This window comes from Seriola dumerili, unplaced genomic scaffold, assembly GCF_002260705.1.
Source record: "Seriola dumerili isolate Sdu_G_001 unplaced genomic scaffold, Sdu_1.0 BDQW01000121.1, whole genome shotgun sequence".
In the NCBI taxonomy this organism is placed as follows: domain Eukaryota; kingdom Metazoa; phylum Chordata; class Actinopteri; order Carangiformes; family Carangidae; genus Seriola; species Seriola dumerili.
The window spans coordinates 2,271,992-2,285,287 of record NW_019174376.1 but is presented as its reverse complement, the minus strand read 5'-3'; the positions used below and the strand labels follow the sequence as shown (position 1 = coordinate 2,285,287).

The 13,296-nt window shown below is 38.1% G+C and overlaps 1 protein-coding gene across 5 annotated transcripts in view; it reads right to left on the bottom strand.

Moving 5' to 3' along the window:
* r3hdm2 (R3H domain containing 2) overlaps nucleotides 1-13,247 on the bottom strand; it is a 30,321-nt gene extending 17,074 nt beyond the window's left edge. For 2 of the 5 annotated variants that reach the window (XM_022748291.1, XM_022748292.1), the window contains exons 1-12: nucleotides 13,212-13,247; nucleotides 12,362-12,518; nucleotides 11,997-12,219; nucleotides 11,474-11,515; nucleotides 8,711-8,797; nucleotides 8,428-8,572; nucleotides 7,577-7,655; nucleotides 6,846-6,905; nucleotides 6,016-6,156; nucleotides 4,930-5,038; nucleotides 3,441-3,536; nucleotides 2,988-3,037 (exon numbers count right to left, since the gene is read on the bottom strand). In XM_022748291.1, coding sequence (XP_022604012.1) covers nucleotides 2,988-3,037; nucleotides 3,441-3,536; nucleotides 4,930-5,038; nucleotides 6,016-6,156; nucleotides 6,846-6,905; nucleotides 7,577-7,655; nucleotides 8,428-8,572; nucleotides 8,711-8,797; nucleotides 11,474-11,515; nucleotides 11,997-12,155 — 968 coding nt within the window. In that variant the 5' untranslated portion in view covers nucleotides 12,156-12,219; nucleotides 12,362-12,518; nucleotides 13,212-13,247. The remainder of the gene's footprint in view (nucleotides 1-2,987; nucleotides 3,038-3,440; nucleotides 3,537-4,929; nucleotides 5,039-6,015; nucleotides 6,157-6,845; nucleotides 6,906-7,576; nucleotides 7,656-8,427; nucleotides 8,573-8,710; nucleotides 8,798-11,473; nucleotides 11,516-11,996; nucleotides 12,220-12,361; nucleotides 12,519-13,211) is intronic. The other 3 variants (XM_022748295.1, XM_022748293.1, XM_022748294.1) reach the window with 2 other exon arrangements.
* Between the last annotated feature and the right edge of the window lie 49 nt (nucleotides 13,248-13,296).

Below are 13,296 nucleotides of genomic sequence, written 5' to 3'. Positions count from 1 at the left end.
TGTAGGAGGATATTACAGCGACACTAGATGAGACAAACCTCCATGAATTCAACACACAAACCATCTAAGACCAGAGACAACATTCACATAAAGGACTATCCAGAATGACAGAATACTTGCATACATATGAGTTATACATTTGAATAAAAATGAACAGTAACACATGCGCTTAAAACACTTTGTATTGAAGACAAAGAATGACATAGAAACAAGACACACATACACCTGTAAATTAATACCAGATTTACACAAACAATCAGACATCAAGAGAAGATGTACATCAACACCCAGACTCACACACACTATCTACAAAATAACCACTTGCTACCACTGGTTCACCACTATGGTTTTTTTAAACTATATTGCTGTATACACACTCATTGTGTTGTTGTGATGCTGTCACCCTGGATAAGGGCAGCTGCCAAGAAAACCAATGATCATACTGTAAGCGTAACCACCACTCTGGGGCAACCCCTCCATCACAAGTAAATGGTCGGGTCTGCCACTGACATGTCAACATTAATATTATCGTTCCATTTGAACATGTCCGACAGTGCTTGTGCTTGAATATAAAAAATTTAAATAAAGATGAAAATCAAAAAAGAAAAATGTGTCAGCTGCTATAAATACTGTGGTATAGGTACTGAATTTAATGTAGACAGAAAGCCTTGCAGGTGTACACACCGACCACTCTGCAGTGAAGACAGCAGAGAGAGAAAAAACAGCAAGTAAACACTTGGTTTTTTCATCCTCTAAGGACTGAAAGAGGGATATGAGCGAGCATGTCCATGTAGAGGGAACGAGTAGAATGAATTCAAAACATGTAAGGCTGACTGTGGGAATCTCCATGACGAAAACGGGGATGTGGTGAGGGTTGTAAAACCCTAGTGATAGTGAGTGGCTGTGGCTGATAAATATTTCAGAGAGACTGTAATTAATGGAGGATCTATTTTGAGTCTTCTCTCTGCACAGCCTACTTAAAGGAAGGGTGGTTGCTCTGCCATTCTCTGTACAGGCACACACACTTGTTCGCTTTGCTCTGCAGACAAAGATGAGAGCAGGATGAGCAGGAGGAGGTAGAAGAGGAGGGATTCTGCTGTTCATCACATGATATTTTATCTCCTCTCTCTCTCCTCACGACAGCACTGCCCATCACAAACAGGAGAAGCAGGGAATCTAGGCTGTTGTTGTTATGTGGTTCCACCACTCTCAGTCTTTAACACCTAACACACTAAAAATGGTTAAGTGTAAAAAGGCTAAGAATAAAAACTTCAAACATACAGTCACCAAATAATTACATGATTCAAAGGTTGATGATGAAAAATATCTTACAACTACACAAGGCAAATAAAACATATACGAAAAGCTTAAAAAAAATTAAAGGTTGGCTATATCTAAAAGCTAATTCTAAAGCCTCTAAATTACATGATGCACACAAGCAACAATGTTTATAAACAGCAGAGTATAGACTTCATACTTTTATACAATCAAAACAAAAATGTATATCTATATATAGATATATAAATATATATAGTTGTATAGATAGTTGTACTATAGATCAATAAGTTTGATTATATGATAGTTAACAATTAAAAAGAAGTGCTAGTTTAACTGATCTTCTAAAATATGAATATTTGCTGGTTTATAGTAAACTGAAAATCTTTTTTTTGGGGGGGGTCAAAATAAATAAACAACTTGGCCTCTAATACAGTGTTCTACTTCACGGTCTAATTTTTCTTATTTTCCTTTTGTCAGTTACATTTCACTGTCAGTTTAACAGCACTATTTCATGGATGTACTGCTTACACATTTTTGCGCTACTATGCAACAGGTGACATGTTAACAAAAATTACAAGACTAAGTCAACCACAAAACAAACAGGTTACTGTGAAAGCAATGCAGTTACTTTATAGAAAAATGTAGTTGACGGTGGATGGTTAAGTAGGTCAATCAGTCCCCAGTGAAACCACAAAGCAGCCATGCATGGGCCATGGGAAGCCCCACGGTGCAGTGCTGGAATAGCCATCAATCAGCCGACTACACCAAGCAAAGATATAAAAACCACCACAAGTCACCACTATCATCACCAAATCACTTTCAAAAATGGGCATGGCAACACACAAGTCAAAGTCAGCAGCACCCCAATACCTAAAGATCTGCCTCCTCTTTTGAGAGCTAGAGCAGTAGCCCTCAGTGGAAAGTCTGTTGGGGTTAACATTAGGAGAAAATGCTAGGGTTACAGGGCTGGATTGAAGAACAGGAGAGGGTTTTAAGGAAGGGTGAGATAAGGATGAGTGGGAGGTAGAGGTAGGCACAGTAGTGTAGAAGTTTTACCCCTGAGAAGAAAAAAGGAAAAAAAAAATGCACACAAGGCAGAAATTGACTGTTGAAAAGCCCACGCTTCCTCTTTCTCTCTCTCTCAGCATATTATGTACTAATCTTTCAACCTCAATGGCCAGGGTGCCTTGGGATGGAGGCTGGCTGTATCTGCTGTGTGAGCCAACTTATTTCTAGAAAAAATTAGTTCTACTACATACAAATCTTTCTTCAAGACAGTGTGTCCCTCATAGTCAGTTTCAGCATAAAACCCTTTTCCTAATAAAACAAAAAAATTGAAAAAAATGTTAGATATAAAAATCTGACATACAAGAGAAACATCTGCAAATGCATACTGGACATTTGCCAGAAAATGACAAGAATAAAGCAACTATTACTTTTGTATGTTTGTATATTGCTTTTGTGAATTCTCCTTTGACAGCAAACATTACACAAGGTCAAATTTGCCAGACCTTTGTAAACTCCAGGAATTCAGATTTGTAGAAGAATCAACATATACTCTGCTAGGTATGCTATGTTTATGGCTCTATAGCCTGCTAACACTCATAACTGAAACCTAACAAGCAAACTAATTTCAAGGGGATAGGTGAACAGAATGGAGTCTTATATATTGCACAAATGAGAGTCTCCAGTAGGATTCATCATCTTACCTGCTGTCGTTGATGTATCCATTTTGAGAGGACTGTAAAAAAAATGACACCTGCACATTATGAAATGCTTCATTCAACCAGCAGCACTTAAGACCAACATTCTGTGTATGTCAACCTTTCAGAAGTTGTGTATGCATTTCACTTATAGCACTGTCACCTAAAGCTAAGATAAAAATCATTCTTCAAACAAACTGCTCACAACTCACAGACGTGCTCCCTGTGATGAGGGGTCACATGTAAAGGCTGCTTTGTATTAATGGGTCACTAGCAGAAAATGTTGGGAACCAGGTATAAATATCGCCACTACACCAGTTAAACAGTTCTATTCTAATTAAGATGTCCTGATTTTTCTCTTATCAAAGAGCTGAAGATAACAGCTAATGGATATGAAATGGCTTGTGATTTAATGTTAATTTGTCCTTGTGTGTTAATCTGCCCAGGTCCAAAACTTACTTCTCGGGCAAAGATCCGGTCTCGTACCCGCTGATACTCCTCCTCTCGCTCTTCGATAGACTTGCTACGCCGCCCATCCTGCAGTGGCACACGGATCTAACATTTGTGAAAACAATCATACCAAAAAATAAATGAATAAAATAAATAAAGTTACAATCTAATATGCTCAATTAACAAATACACCCTGAACTTTATGCAAATACGTATATAGCCACAGTTTGTTGATTTGTGTAAAGATAAGTAGAAACAAGTTAAAAGATAATGACAACAGCATGTGATAAAGAGCCGTTGCCTACCATCAAAACAAAGAACACAAAGTACATAGTGGAGTCTTTTGAGAGTAGAGTCTCGATGCCTAATTCAAAACCTCAGAACCTACTGTTGCACGTCTGTACACACTTGGTATCAAGTTCCTTTTGAAACAAACGGAAAACGTTGCAGTAGTGAGTTTATACCTCATAACAGAATTTAAATGTGTGTCTTGTGTCTTTGCTAAGTCTGACAGCACGCTGGATAGATTCAGGTTTTGCATCTCAAAAAGCGGTGCTTCAGGCTAAACTGTTTTGTGGCTCACACACAGCGAATCAGGAGCAGTGGAGGAGGAAAAGTGTATACTGTGTGTCATTTTAAGAGACAGTACCAGGAACGTGCAAGTTACTGCATAGTAACAAAGCAAAGTGGTATCATGCCATCTGCAATTCTAACCTTAAATTTATCATCAGCAATTTAACACAACCAAAAATATTGTGTTCACAAGAAACATGATATTGTCCAATCAGCATAATATCGTTATCACTGACAAACATTGGACTTAACATACACAACCAAAAGCTGGGGGCCGAGTGTCTTCCATTACTGGTACCACTGGTACCTCGGTACCACCCAGGTCTTAGAGATTGTTAAACCTCCTTTCACGGGCCAATTTCGTTCTCTGTTGGAATGGATGTTCCACACCCACCAGCCAACTGTGTAACTACAATAATGTACAGTAATCACTGCTCAGACTTTGCATGCCGTTACACATAGCTACCATTGATAAATCTAGTGAGACTTATCTGTGAAGTTATATGCCTTCATTTGAATAAGATGTATTAAATTATTAACACATGGCTGGGCCAAAATGGTGCTGCAGTACTTGATGAAACCACTCTGCCCAACTATTCTGGGGGCTCAGTATTAGACATCAGTGAGTGTTTGATTCACAGCTTAGTTGCCATCACAAACAGACCTTGCCTCCTTTCATCTGAGCTGGAAAAGATAATAAACAGTCACACTACTGTGTCCCTCTACTTCTGCTGAAACAACACTTGTGGGATCCATCTCCAACTGATGCAACAAGCTGCAGCAAGAATTTCCCAGGGCTAAGAAAAAGGACCATCTCAAAAATGCAGTCTTAAATTGTTAAACACACATATCTGGCAACAATGAAAGAAATGGATAGTGAATATGATAACAGTTCAAAAATATCATGGTATATAGTGCAGTCAACCTGATTATCATCCTTGTCCATGCTGGCATCGTCTCTTTTAAGGATGAATTTCTTCTGGAAGTCCATGTTACGTTCATCCTTGATGTGTTCAGAGAACCTTTGCTCTGGGCTGTAGAACAAATAAAAAGGACAAAAGCAATGTTTTTAACAAAAATGGGTGTTTAAAAGCAGTTTCACAGTGAATGTAGCAATATTAGTACTTCAGAATGTGTAAATCAAATCTGCCCAGATTTTGTTTGTCCTGATTGTTAGACTTTCATGATTTAAATGTGTAAATGCCCCTGATTGGGATCAGCCAGTCTCTTCTGTTAAGCACGATGGAAAATTGTAATATTTTAACACATTTGGAAATATTGTATTGATTACTAATACTTTTTAACCATAAAAATTTACATATTAAAAGATGCAATGGCTCAACTGTTGGTGCTTTGTGAAGCAACAGGTATGTTTTTCCAAAATTACCAGTTACATTTATAATCTACACGTATTTTACTTAGTAGCTGTGGGGTATAACATAACTTCAAACAACTTCCTGGTTGCTAAATGACTAAATTCTCTTTCTGCCTCAAGTGCACAAACAGTATGGAAAGGACACTGCGTTTTTGCCATTCTTCGGGGTGTTGTGTTGAATCAGTTAGGTGTATATAGGGCCTACATTGGTTTCATTTCTCATGTGTATTGATACTCTGCCAGCTTTCAACGGAAAAACTTTCCATTCAGTTATATGTTGCTGTTCTGTTGAATGTTTGGTTCAGGCTGTTCTTCATCCTGCCTGAACAGAAATGATGGCTGTTGGATTCTCCTGTTACCTTTATGCTGTGCCTCCTGTTATCACAGCAACCTCATCCATGACAGTTTGTGTTAACTTGAGGTTGTTTATTATTTACATAGCCACCTTGACTTCATTTACACACAGTAGCCACAATCCCGGTATGTGGACTGGAGAAAAGTCAGAATAAACTGTGATTTCTTTAACATGGTATTCATACCTATATAAAGGTTAGAAAACATTCTAGATCCGAGTTTCTCCTAGCTGTATGACTGTAGCTGCTGAAGCTTGAACCAAAGGAAAGGAACTACACTCACATGCGCGTGTTGCCCGTCTTGTTGATGATGACAGCCTTGCCCGTCTGATCCACATTGTGGTCCATACCGAAGTAGGCAGCCACACGGTGCAGCAGCATACGGTGATAAGAAGTCATCTGAGGAAACTTCTTATACTGGTTACTGTGGGGGACACAAAAGACAAAATTGTAAGTATCCTATGTTATTTCAACACTGCTATGAACTGTATACACTATAATGAACTGCTAATTTTTTGCTAAGTTTTTTTTTTTTTTTGTTGAATGTTATGTGTACACATGACGAATGGATTGGCATTTTAAGGGACTCTGAACACTTCAAGAGTTTAACCATGCTGTTTGAAACAACATCCCTTTTCATACAAAACTGTATCCTACATATTTTCTAGAAAAGTAAGAAAAGTAAGAAGTGGTAAATACTCTAATTATGGGATTTTTTCAACTCCTGAAAAACCATCCATTGTCTTGTATCATGACAAGAATTGTCCTAAAAAAAAAAAAAGGTTGTTGTTGTTGTTTTCAGATTCTGAAGTGTATAACCAGCAGGATGTCACACTATGGAGACAACTCATTTGGTTAAATTGTGGACAAGATGATTTACTGTTTTCAGAAACTTATAATTTTTTTTTATAATAATCAAGTCTAATAACACTATTCTGGTTACAGGATAACACAAAGTCCTAGTCAGAAATACTGACCTAAACATGCCCCATAATACCAACTGCAACTTGCCATATTTATCTCATTACCTCAGCAGTCTATAAATAAAAAAGGAATGGACGTGGAGGAGCTAAATTTAAATACAAGCGAGAGGTTATGAAGAACGTGGCTTACTTGTCGTCATTAATAAACTCCAGGATATCTTGTTCTAGTTTGAGCAGCATCATTCGATCCCTGCTGGGCCAAAAGGGGGAAAAGAGAGAGGGGGGAGAGAAAGAGAGAGAGAGACAGAGAGAGAGATCAGAGGGGAGAGCAGGTCAGTGACTACAGAGCTGTGAGCATACCGACCAAAGATCAAAGGTAGGATGTACAGCAATAAATGCCTCTAATAATGGTTGAATCACTTCTTTTTTTAATCTGACTTCCTTGAAACAAATGGACACAATCATGTTGCTATTTTGTGGTTATAAGACACCATACAAACAATTTATCTACAAACTCTTGTAAAGAATGGGGAACTTTGACTTTGCCAGACAATATTATTAGCCTGTTGACTGGTCAATTAGGTGTTTCCATAATAGGCAGGTAATAGTCAGTGCTTCCTCTACACACTTCTCTCAATCTATCTGTTGCAAGTATTTACCTAATGAGCACATTAATAAAAGGACAGATGTAAGATACTGGATAAAAGATGATCAAAAGTGTACTATTTAGTTAGACCAAGCAGCTTGACCAAAAGTCATTTTGCTTTTTCCAAATATAAATAAATGTGTAATGACCAAGTAAATTAAAGTAAATTAACAGCTCAGTTCCATCTAGTTCATTTTCACATTTTGTTCACTTTCTGTTGTACTCTTGTTATTACATCCATGTCTATCAGTCAGTCTTTGGTGGCAATCTCATACCTGGGATTGTTTTTCAGTGTGTTGACCAGAAACTCGTGAACATCAATGCCAGTGGAGTCAGTGTATTCCTGACTGGAGTCTAACAGAGAGAAGAAAAAAGTAAATAAACAGGCTAGAGAAAGAAAGGGTTGACAGAATGAGTAGGAAAACAGAGCAGGTGACACTTCTGTAAAGTGCAAGTGAGATAGAAAGAGCAAAGTCAGATTGCTACTAAGCATAGCTCCCAAAATGGCACCTCAACACACCAGCAACAGCATTCCAGGTTGTTCAGGGAGGATAAACATTAGAAGCAGATAGCATGAGACACCAGCTAGCTGTTCTATGCTTTCACAAATACACACAAACACACTCTTCCGGGGATCATTTTCCAGTATTTTCCACTACACTAGACAGTTGGGCTAGCCATTTCATCTCTGTTGCTCTCAGAGTCTAATGACGCCTGAGGGCCTCTGCAGAGAGGGAGTGAGGCAGGTAATTAAAGAAAGAAGAGGGAGGGATCCAATTATCTTCTGGAGAAATTAGCTTGACATATTAGTTTGGGTACTAATAAAACAGTGGACATTATATTTACATGCAACGGACACGATACAATGAAACCGTTTTTAAATTTACTAATGCAGTAATATGCAGAATATTTTAATTAACTATATTCAGATTATTATTTAGCATTCATTGTATTTTTGTAGCAAAAAATAAAAATAAAAAAACAACTCCACTTTTCATAGTTGACAGATTTAAATCTTGTGTTGTGTAAGATTATACATTGTACCAAAACTGTTGTCAACATAGGTGTGATTAAGACCAGAACAACAGGCTACAAAATACATTTCACTTCCAAATTTGTGTCTTACCACGTGAGAGCATCTTTCGCGGAGTCTTGTCCTTCTTCTCCTTCTCTTCATTTTCATACTCGTCCTTTGAGGACTTCTCCTCCTCCTTGTCCGATGGACAGCTGATGTGAAGCTGGATGATATCCTGGAAAACCACATTCCACTGCTATGAGAAAAGATGGTAATACTTTGAATTCTAATTTTGTTTAGTCTATTAAGTATTGTCAAACACAAAAAATGGCAAACTCCAGGGTATGGACTAAGGTTAGGAGTTAGGGGATAAGGTTAGACACAAGAACAGTACCGATTCTGGAGGTCCATCATTGGAGAACGGACCAGAGGACTCCTCACACACTGCCAGACTCCGTACCAGCTTCAGTTTGGCATTAGACTGAAACAGAATCACAGATGTTTTATCTGTAAAGCTGACTGTTTTTGATTTTTAGGCATGTTCACTGAAAATTTGGTGTTTAATAATATTGACCACACTGATCATTGTAGTTTTCAGTAAACTTGGTCCTCTTCCAGCAAGAACTCAGAAAATCTGGCAGTACTATGAAGTGAAAAAATATATACAAATTACATGCTGCTCAAGTCCTTCAAAGTAAAAATAAATAAAGGGTTATATAACAGTACTCACACTGCAAGTTGCAGGAAGCATTTTAAATGTATCCCAATTTGCTTAATTGTTTGTTTATATCGAAATAAGATCAATTCCAGGATTTTTGTTTGAAAAATCAAAACTAAAATAATGAGCTCTAGTAACCTGTATTATATCTCTCAATACTGGATGTTATATTGCCTTTATTTAAAAATGAGAAAACAATGAGGGCTGCTCCTAATTTATAATGATGCTGAGTAACAGTTTAGGTACAATTATTTAAAATAACAAAATGGATTCTGTACAGTCCTATGGTGTGTGGCTGTGTGTGCAACAAGTGTTTCTTAGACCTGATGTTTTAATAAGAAAATAAAACCTTTCTACTCAATTTCAGTATCTGGCTGTCTTTTGCTGTGTTAAAGGAAGTTCTGCTGTTACTTTGAGTTTTCATACCATAAAAAAGTAACTCTAAATCCCTTGTAAGAGTGTAAAGCTTACATAAAACCCTGAATAATGTCTGATAATTGAGTTCCCTGAGGAATGGCAGAGAAGCTGAAGTGAGACATGGAGAACACACAGAGCTCCATTTCAACAAAGCTGATTAGGACACTGTCCCTTTGCAGATTATGTACTAAAACCAAGAGGGAAAAGGGTGATCCAACTTCCAAAATGTTATCACTATGATAACAGCAATTTAATCTAACCTCTCTAACAGGAGGATTTATGAGCATGGACTGTCACAGAAGAAAAAGTCAGTTTCAAAACGCACAGGGACAGTTCTGAACTCTCATGTCTAAGGAGGGTTGTCACGAGAACTCATGGTTTCAAGTTGATGCCAAAATTCTGAAAATGTGACGGTATTTGTTTTTTGTTTTTGAAATGTGATTCCTCCAAGACTGATGAGTGCAGTATAATAACCCTACAAGCATCCTAGTCTGACATCAAACGTGAAGAGATGGAGGAGGCAGGCACAGTCAACAATAACAACAACACATGGAATGGCAGCGCCAAGTGCGGGTGCAGCTACAGGTGCGCCACCAGACTGGTGTATGGGGATATTTTATATTTGACATAGATCATCAGGGACAGGTTGTAGACAACTAAAAGCTAATATGCAAACAGTGCCACAGAACATTTCAAATGACAGGAAGAAAAACCTCAAACTTATCTAAGCACCTCAAACACAGACATCCTCATCTGTACACAGAATTCAGGGTGAGTGAGTTTCAGTTGATTAACTTTATATTATATTACTATATATTAGGGATGGAACAGTTCATGAAAAAAATCTGTCCCGTTTGGTTCGCTTGTCCCGGTTCAGGGCATGCGTGAAAAAGCCTTGTGCCAGTAACCAAGTGAATTTTTGTTCATGCTAGCGGCATCATGTCCATTTTTTTGGCTCACCTACGGAGACATCACCCCCATCACCCCGATTGACAGTGCAAGGAGTTGAGAGTCGGGTAGGAAAGAACAGTAAATAAACAGGCAAGTCAGCAACACGGTAATTCCCGAACTTTATGAAGAAACAAGACGAGGAATTGTCAGAGTTGCTCGACACAGCCTATGTAGGCCTTACTACTGATGGATGGACCTCCAGGGCTACCCATAACATTACTTCAGAGTGGGAGATGAAAAGCTCCGTTTTGCAGACCCGCCCCCTTTTGTTGTACCAAAATCTCACCTAGCTTTAACCTAAGACTGTCACAATGATGTAACTAATATCAAACTGCCTCATTCTGCCTCAGTTTTTGCATGACTACATGACATGTCCTTGAGAATAACTTTTTTTTTTTTTTTAAAAACTGTAAATGGTCGATTATTAGGCCATATGATGTATGGTATTTCTGGAGTGTTAAAAAAAATTGAAAAAACAACAATAACAACGTATACCGAACCAAAAACCATGATACGAACTGAACCGTGGATTTTGTGAACTGTTCCACCCCTATTATATATTATAACAACATGTTGTCAAAATGTTCATGTCCTGAAGTGTTATTGTTTGGGAAATTGTTTTGGAATTATAGTATAATAATGTGAGCTGGGTGCTCACAACATTAGTAGGCAATCATCATTACCGTTCAGTCTGTCAAAATATAACACTGACAACAACAAGAGTTATTGAATATAACTACTTATAGTCTTTCTGAACAGTTTCAAGTGTATCCTTCTCTTCATAGCCTCACTAAGGTCACCAGGACACACACACACACCTACTTTTAACCCTCTCATGGGATTTAAGGTTTTAAGTCAATGATAAGAAGAAGGTGGTCCACCGTAGTTTAGAGGATTAGAATGTTAATGATGGAAGGTCATCCCATACAACAAACGAGCAGAGGGTTATTTGAGGGAGCAAGATTATAAAGTCATCTGGGTTACTTTCAGATAGGTGAATACCTATCTTCATAGCAAAAAAAAAAAAAAAAAACCAAACCAAACAAAAACCAAACAAAATGAATGACTTACTTTGGCTCTTTTCCTGCCATGGCTGTGGTTGGGAGCCCGTTTCTGCAAGAGAAATGTGTTATTTTACTAACCTTAATAATAAGGCACACATTAAATACACAAAAATTCCCTACCTGACAGATTTAACTATATAATATGGATAGTTACAGATAAACATTTGTGTTTGGGTACACTTCAAATGCCAAGTCACAAAAAATCAATTTTAGTGATTTTTCTTGACCATATCTATGTCTAAAAGGGTATGTAAACAGGGTTTTTAAAAGACACATGTGCATTTGACCGATGTCAGACTGTGAAAATATCTCTGTGACGGCAATGCAGTGAGCTGACAGTCTTCTCTAGCAGCGTGCTCCTTTATTCAAAACAACTGAAAAAAAGCCAGGTTATCGAAGAGCATTTAATGCACTCAAATTTCCTGCTTTTAATTTGTTTTATTCAATTATTTAACAAATCCATCATCATCATTTACAATGTAATGGTCTAAAATTCATACTAAAACTCTTATATCATCACTTCTTCTGACCTGTGCATCCTGTGGGGAGCTATCCTCAGGCTCCACGCCCTCCCCTGTACCCTCCTTTGTGCCCTGTGGTTGAGGGGAGGTCTTGCCTCGACTGCAAGGCTCGATGAGTTGCCCACTCTCTCCCTCCTGCTGGATGTCTGTTGTCAGGCTCACTGACATCTTCTTAGGGGAGGGGGAGAGGGTGGGAGTTGGGGAGGGGGTTGGGTGGAGAACCCAGGAGTGGCTGGGAGAAAAGAGACAAGAAAGGGAAATTTACAGTTTCACACACCAAAAGGCAGTGACGTTTTGACAACAAATGACAAAAGAGAAAGTAGAGACAGACCACATATAGTAAATGTGTGCGACTGCACTACTATACTATCTACCTGTAGGTGGTACCAGATCTGTGCTGGACTCTGTAGAGGGAGTCTGGATGGGAACCACACAGGAATATGAGGGGAACCCACTAAGGTAGTGTACTGGGCAGCGCTGCAGCAGGGGGCGAAGCGACATCCATAGCAAACCTTAGCCCTTGGGGTTGGGCTGTGAGGAAACAACATATAGAAGAAAAAATGCTAAAAATCTATTAACAATGATTCATTTTCTGAGTTACGTGACTGCTAATTACAACATGATTATTTAGCTCCTAAACTGGTTTGTTCTACTTATTAAGAATAAGCTGCCTCATTTTGGGGAAATGTTCCCCAAAATTTGTCCACATAAAAATAAAAAAACAACAGATTAATATGAACGGAGATAGTAACAATATTGTTGTTTAGTAATTAAGGTTATTAACATCTTGATTTGTAACAAGTAAGAAGTGTTAATTTTATCAGAGAAAACTGTATGGCCAAAGCTCTACCAATGTGATATTTAGAGTGCTTACGTGACCCCGAGTGACAACTCAACTGATGGATAAAACAGACTGAATTTTTTCATCCAGTTTGATACATTAACAGCTGATCAGGAAATCTATACTGAATAGGTTGTTTTATAACTTCTACTTTCTTTTATATACCAAGGTACTATAGCATAAGCTAACATTTTACATTACAATCATGAAAATCAGTTACAAAATAAACTTATCAATTTAAAAAAACATAACATTTAAACATATTTAGAGGTTTAATTTTCCCAATATGGGCACAAACCTGTTCCAAAAGACACATCTTTAATAGAACAATAATGCAACAAAAAAATAACATGCACAAATGGAAAAAAGGAAGATATATTTACAGCAATCAGGTGAACTGAAGAGGCAGCAGTTAGCCAGCCAAACAAGGGGGGAGGGGGAGGGGGGGGGGGGCACACACCAACAGGC